The sequence below is a fragment of the Fulmarus glacialis genome, unplaced genomic scaffold, assembly GCF_000690835.1.
Source record: "Fulmarus glacialis isolate BGI_N327 unplaced genomic scaffold, ASM69083v1 scaffold5515, whole genome shotgun sequence".
Classification (NCBI taxonomy): Eukaryota; Metazoa; Chordata; class Aves; order Procellariiformes; family Procellariidae; genus Fulmarus; species Fulmarus glacialis.
In genome coordinates, this window is record NW_009212229.1 from 16587 (window position 1) to 23852 (window position 7266).

Sequence of the window (7266 nt, forward strand, 5' to 3'; positions counted from 1 at the left end):
CGGGCAACCACAGCCAGCGAGGCCAGCTGCCGCTGAAGAGATCCGTCAGCACAGAGCGCTACGTGGAGACCCTGGTGGTGGCTGACAAAATGATGGTGGGGTACCACGGGCGGCGGGACATAGAGCAGTACATCCTGGCCATCATGAATATTGTAAGTGTTATAACCACATCATGAACCTTGGGGGACCCCAGGGGCTCACGCACCCAGCAGCAGAGAGCAAGCAGGAGTCAATCCTACTGACGAACAGTCAATCTGTTCGTCTCCCCAAATGTCTGGGTTTGGCAGAGGGTGCCATGTGCTTTTCCTGCAAGAAGACAGGCAGGATGGGAACGCAGTGGGGGAATCCGATCTGTTCCAGGATGGCAGTGGCTTCTCCCCCAGGTTGGGTCAAAAATCCTGATACGCTGCTGCTGCTGCTGCTGCTCATGAGCAGTGATATTCTGGACCCTGCAGGGACTCTCTGTTGTATAGGGGAGGCACTGTAGGAGAGGTAAACTCTGGCCTGTCTGACCATACTACAGGCCAGATCTGGACTGGGAGAACAAAGCCCTTTCTTTGAACAGCATCTCTCATCTCAGATTAGCATTGCAAATAGGGCCAGCCAAGCTGAGAAACACATGGGAAAGCATAAGGACAGTGAGCTCTCACGCTTGGGGGTTGATCAGCGTGAGGGGTAGGGAGAAATACCCTCGTTCTTCCATACCGCGCTGCCCGTGTCTCTGGGTTACTGCAGAGGAGCTTCCTCTGCAGCATCAGATTTGGGTCATTGCTGGCGGCAGGATACCAGGCTAGATGCATTAGCAGTCTGAATTGGCCATGCTGAATCCTCCTGTGAGGTGAGATAGGCTTGGAAGTTATCCATCAAACCGCTGAAAGCCCCTCTGTGATGGTTCTTTGTCCTGTCCTCTGCAGGATCTCTTTTCATGGCTTGCTCTGTTTGCATTTCTAAAGCAGATGCCAGATTTTAAAACAATACCGTTTCTAACTGTTTCATCTGCTGTAAAACACCCATCGTGTGGCGGCAGATTTCTGAGAGTTGCTGTATTGTTCCCTGCCGACGGGCAGTCAGCAAAGCTTCGTCCCCATGGCTGTGTAATGCCAGGACCGTGGGGCTTCCCCACCTGAGCTCCAGACGGGGAGCAGGTGCTGTGGGATGTCGCCTTCACTGCTCGAGTCTCCCCAGAAGGAGACACCGAGGTGTGAACATGGTTTAGGAGGCTCTGCAATCCAAGTGGTAACATGGAGTCCCATACCCCTTTCTGCTTTCTAAAAAGATTGTGTTCAGACCCTGCAGCCCACACCAATGAAGCAGCCCTGTTTCCCTCCACCGGGTGCCCAGTACATGCCAGCTCACCCGCTGATTGCACCGTCACCCAGCCAGCGAGCTCATTTTTAAGACTCGTCTTTTCTTGTTTCTTGGAGGTCAGGTTGCCAAACTTTTCCAGGACTCGAGTCTGGGCAATATTGTCAATATCCTGGTGACCCGGCTGATTCTCCTCACCGAGGATCAGGTAAGGTGGGCTTTGCTGAGCCGCTTCCATCATGCGTCTGCACTTCATTTGTGGGTCTGCGTGTTTCCCCTGGATGTCACCCCCAGGAGGCCCCCCCAGTGCAGTCTGCTGGGCGCACCACATCCTCCCAATGGCAGCTGGGGACTGGGTTCAGGCTATGGGCTGAGGAGACCTCTGGGACTCTGAGGACTGTTCCTATATTAAGGTGGCTTTAGGGAGGTTTAAGTAGCTGTAGTCCTCCTAAAGTCTTGCTTTCCCATGGCCTCCATGAAAAGGTGAGGGCATCTGGACTGGTGTCAGTGCTCTGCTGGCATGGGAATAGGCAGTGCCTTCATATCCGAGCTTTCCTGGGAACACTGTCATATTGCTTCCATTCCAGCCCACACTGGAGATTAACCACCACGCCGGAAAATCCCTGGACAGCTTCTGCAAGTGGCAGAAATCCATTGTGAACAGGAATGGCAATGGGAACGCTATCCCCGAGAATGGCATAGCCAACCACGACACTGCAGTGCTGATCACCAGGTAAGGCTGAGCCCGGCCCTGGCAGCGCTGTCCTTACGGGGAGGTTGTCCTCATGCAGCTGTCCTCTATCTCTGCCCAAGTGGTTCATCCGAAGCTTCCTTCCCATGCACTCCCCGGCAAGCTGCCTGGCAGCGGCTGTCGCTCAGGCTGGCCACTTGCCAGTTCCCTTGCAGCGATGCAGATCACTGCAGTTCAGATAGTTATCATCCTCCAGTGTCTTCCCTCAGTATTTGTTGTGCTCTCAAGGAGCTTAGTTTGCAGCCACGGGTATTTGTGCACCAAAAGCAAAGGCGCAGTGTGTACAGTGGTGTTGGGCATGTGTGGGAACCCACCCCGGAGTCGTGGAGCATCGGGCATCCTACTGAAACGGAGAGCCCCATCTGCCCCTGCTGTGAAAGATGGAGAAGAGGTTACAGGTGGGACCTGAGCTTCGTGACAGTGACAGAGTGCCTCCAGCCAGTACGGGATTTGGCTCACCTCATTTTACCTCACCTCACTCTCTCCTTGGTAGCTGGTGGACACCCCTGAAGTAGTGACTTCATCCCAGCTCCCTTAGGACCAGAGCAGTCCTGCCCTGCCTATGTCTCTGCGCTCCTGTAACAACAGTCTAGGTCAGCAGCTTAACCTGGCTGCTGAATTAGACCTCCAGAGCTGCGTGAAGGGCTCTGAACCTTCACATGCAGGACAAATAACCCCCGTCAGAATAGATGGGTGCTTGAGCCTGGAGCAGCAGAGGGTACGGGAGGGACGGCTGGAAGGACGGACGGATGGTCGGAAGGAAAGAAGATGCAGAGAGGACAACAGGGACAGTGGAGGGGACAGAGGGGTGGCTGGGAGGACAGAGGGTGCCGAAGGGAGAGCTGGAAGGACGGAGGGGATGAAGGGTGCTGAGAGGCAGCTGCCAGCTGCGCCCGGGACACTGGCTCTCCAGTGCCCATATAAACCCTACTTGGGCAGAGGGGCAGCAGCCTGGGGAGAAGCCAAAGGCAAACCCAAGATTTGTTTGTGCCTTTTTTCCCCCCTCTTGCGGAGTGGAAGAAAGTCATAAAATGAAAGCGCCGGAGAGGGGAGCCTCCAAGCGGGAGCCGGTTTCGTTGGCACCATGCACCGCTCTCCTGCTCCAGTTCCTGGCAGCAGCGGGAGTCGAGTGCAGCCTGGTGCATCCCTCCCGGGGAGCTTGTGAGATGGGAGCCCACAAGCACCAGGGGAGAAGCGAGCGAAAGGCCCCTCGGCCCCAGCTTTTCACCCTCCCGGAGCTGCAGCCGTCTGCTTTTCCTTGCCTGCCGCCACACGTGTGGGACGCAAACGCCGGCTCCGAGTTCTTCGGCCTCTCACCAGATGTTTGAGCTAACCCGAAGCGACTCGCTGGGCCGGCCACGCCAGGCTTGGACAGCACCAGCGCATCTGGCCCCGTCTCTAATAAATTCCCCGTCTCCCGATAACATCTTGCTGAGCTGCGGGCTTTTTTCTCTTGCAGGGACGTGTCAAACCAGAGCCTCTGAAGGCTTTAACGGTATTCGCTCAAAACAAAGCAACAAATGTTTTTCACTCACTCGGTTTCCTGCCGGGGGTGAGAGGTTTGGACACTTCCAGAGAGCGCCAGGGGCCAAAGGGACAGGAGCCATCACCAGGAACACGTTACACTTAACCCGTCGTGTGCTATCAGCTTGCTTCCTCCCCACTCCCGTCCCCGTGGGGTAGCAGGGGCGAGCGGTGTCGGATGGTCCTGCTCGCCATGCGGGTGTCCCCCAGGTCAGCATCCTCGGTGCTCTGAGCCCAGCTCACACTTAGGTTGAAATGCACCTCGGGAGCCAAGGAGCAACACCCCAACCCGGCTCTGGGGCGTCGCAGCCCGGCTGCCACCGGTCCCCCCACCTGCCCGCCCTACGTGGATTTCAGTCTTAGCCTTGCCCCTTTCAGCCCGGGTTTTGCAAAGACCCAAATGTCTGGGGAGTCTCACCTTGTGGAGAAGGTATTTGAACAGAGGCAGGGAGGGCATGTGGTTTGTCTCCACAATTAAATGATAATATTCACTCTCTGGCCCAAACCAGTCTCTTTTGGAGCTGCTGCCGCATCCCATTGCGAGGATGCTGCATTTCAATTTGGAGGAGATTTTACTTTGCTGTCCTCGTTTAGCTTTTCCTTGTACATGGCTAACGATGTGCAAACAGTCGATTCCTTGATGCAATGGCTGGAAGTCGAGGCCAGAAACAGAGCGAAGAGTCATCTTGAATCAACCCATATTAAATTTGTTTGGAAAATTCTCAGTAAAGAACTAAACTGAAAAAAAAAATCATTTTAGTATTTTAATGAAACCACAGTGGGTTTTCAAACTGAAATGTTTTCCCGGAGAGCTTCAAGGCTGGAATAACATTGTCCTTGCTGATTTACCATGTTTCATCAATATGAAACCTCTGACCCCGCTCAGCACTGCCTCATAGTTAAGGGACAGGAGCTATCGTTAAAAATCCACAGAGAGTCTCAGCCTGGGGTTGTACAATACAGATCAGAGGTGTCTTACCTGTTACAGTCGATACTTTCCATTCCAGAAGTGTTGCATGAGCCATGGGCTGTTTTGAAGTGTTTTGGATGTGAACACATCAGTAAAAGGGAGATGCGCTATTTTGCAGCCACTGAAATTATAAGTGTTCTTAACACCACCTTCTCGTCTTTGCAGATACGACATTTGCATCTACAAGAATAAACCGTGTGGCACCCTGGGTAGGTAGGATTTTGTTGCCCCTTCGGAAGCACTTCTCACCAGCACACGCATCTTCGGGAGCGTGGCGAGGGCGGGCTGTGCCATCCCCCTTTCCTAGTGAGCAGGCTGAGGGGAAGTGCTCGCCCAACGCTACCGCAAGCACCGGCAGCGGAGCCAGGAACAGGCCAGTGGTTTCCAGCCCGCTCGACTCTGTAGTCTCCTTACTTCTGTAAACACTAAAAGCAACAACCCAGAGGACGGATGGGCTCTGGAACGCTTCTCCGTTATATCCCTGGGTCAGGTCCAGCCTGATGATTAAGAACCGCTCGCATCTAGGGCTGGTCTATAGCCTAGTGGTGTATTCCTGGCTTAGCAGAGAGAAATAAGACTTTTTTTGTGATGACTATAAAGGGAGTTCTTTATTTAAACTGCTAGACGCAGACAGACCCTGCAGCTCTCTCTGGCTATAGCTCCTAATTTGCCTTGCCCTGGTCTAGACTAAGCACCCGGGGAGGGATTACTGCTCTGAATCTCTGCAGTTAAAAAGGAAAAGTTGGTGGATCTCTGACCTGATGTGGCTGCAGACGAGGTGCCTGGGAGGGAGGTTGAGGCTGGAGGTGCCGTGATGGCTCGATTCGTTCCTTTAACAGAAGCTGTTCCTTCCCTGGCCTGTGCAGTGGGCACAGCCTGCAGTGGTGGGACAGCGTATGGGCAGAGGGTTGGGGGAATCTGCTGCCGTGATTCAGGGGGGATTTCTGCATGATCCAGCCCTCCAGATGGAGTCAGGCTGGGTTCCTGATCATGGTGGGTGTCAGCCAGAACTCAGCGCAGATGGTCAGGTTGGATCCTGGCTTACTCAGTTGTCCAGGCTGCCCTGGCCGAGTTCGGATGCCCAAGTGCTGGTGCAGCTGATCTCAGGTTCCCCCACCAGCAGTGCCAGTGTTGTGACAAGGACCGCTCCCCCTCTGCACACAGTCTGGGGTTTGGATATGAAATTCAGAGGATTTTGACCTATTCTTAGCATTTCCGAGCCTGTCGTTAATTTAGTTGACAGTGCTGAGTGACCATATGCCCACAGCCATAAAAGCCATGGGTCCATCCCAAAGCCCAGTGCAACTGGTGGGAAGAAGCTTGGTATTGACAGCAGGCTATGCTCAGTGTTAGTGAGTGTGAAGCACATCAGTTAGTCCCCAAACACCACCCATGTCCCCTGCAGATGCTGACCCTATGTGACAGCTCTATCTGGCTTCCCTAGGCCTGGCCCCCGTCGGCGGGATGTGCGAACGAGAACGAAGCTGCAGCATCAACGAGGACATTGGCCTGGCCACAGCCTTCACCATTGCCCACGAGATCGGCCACACGTGAGTACAGTGCCAGAAGAGTCCCTGGGAGCGACCGTCACAGAGAAGGGCCCGTGTTGGTTTGTTCCTGCCAAAGGAGCTGAAAAATCCTTCCTACGGATGATCCAGATGTGTTGAAAATGCAGCAGCTGATCATCTTTCTATTGCCTTGGTGCTGCTTTCTAGGTTTGGCATGAATCACGATGGGGTCGGCAACAGCTGTGGCTCCCGTGGGCAAGAAACGGCCAAGCTCATGGCTGCTCACATCACCATGAAGACCAACCCGTTTGTATGGTCCACGTGCAGCAGGGATTACATCACCAGCTTCCTGGAGTAAGGAATCCATCTCACCTTGCCCTTCCTTCTGCCTCGCAACCAGTACACACCTTCAACCTCTTACAGTCACTTGTGAGGAGTGGGTAAAGCCAAAGAAAAGCCCCCAAAGCACACAGCCCATGCACCTTCTGTCTTATCTCCCAGCACCTCATCCTGTCCCAAGAGGCACGTGCTTTCCTTCCTTCCTTTAGACTTTCCCATGGTTTGCTTGCCTGCAGAAGGTACTAACCCCATTTACCTTGCAGCTGTGAGACCTTTATTTAGGCTCCCCACTTCCAGAAACTTCACAAATATGTCAGTAGCTTCTGGAGGCATACGGATGTTTCTGAAGTTCAGCCAGGAATTGCAGGGAAGGGTTGGTGTGGGGAAGGAGGATCTGGAGACAGGACTGGGTCTGCATGGTCTAGACAGCTTCTCCAGACACTAAGGAGGAGAGTTTTCAGTTGTGAACAAGCAATGTAGGAGAAAGGTTTTTGGTTTTTTTTCCAAAGCACCTTTAGGATTCAGGAGAAGGGATTTAAGCTCCTAAGTCCCAGAGTTTTGATATTGTCACCTTGCCTGAGTCATGCCTCTGCAGCCTGAAAGAGCTTCTTGTCTCTGGGGTTCAGGCAGCCCCCAGGGCTTCTATCACAAAACGAGCAGTCAGGATCAATTTTGGTGAGGTTTTTGGTAGGATACGGGCACTACCTAATAGAAGGACTGGGTAGGACTTGAGTCACAACTGGAAGAAGCAAGTGTGTGGGGTCACTGCAGCGGGAAGTCCCCGGGGAGTCTGAATACCAGAGCTCTACTGGAGACGCTGCTGTTGTAATGCTGCGAGAGGGGCAGTGAAGGCAAGCCTCCCCGCGGGG

The 7266-nt window shown here is 53.8% G+C and overlaps 1 protein-coding gene across 1 annotated transcript in view; it reads left to right on the forward strand.

Annotated features, from left to right (window-relative positions):
- The window catches only part of ADAMTS10 (ADAM metallopeptidase with thrombospondin type 1 motif, 10), a 44208-nt gene that overhangs the window by 13568 nt on the left and 23374 nt on the right, over positions 1–7266 (forward strand). The window contains exons 4-9 of the mRNA XM_009577794.1: positions 4–152; positions 1430–1513; positions 1893–2038; positions 4716–4759; positions 5995–6100; positions 6266–6412. Of these exons, the coding sequence (XP_009576089.1) occupies positions 4–152; positions 1430–1513; positions 1893–2038; positions 4716–4759; positions 5995–6100; positions 6266–6412 (676 nt within the window). The remainder of the gene's footprint in view (positions 1–3; positions 153–1429; positions 1514–1892; positions 2039–4715; positions 4760–5994; positions 6101–6265; positions 6413–7266) is intronic.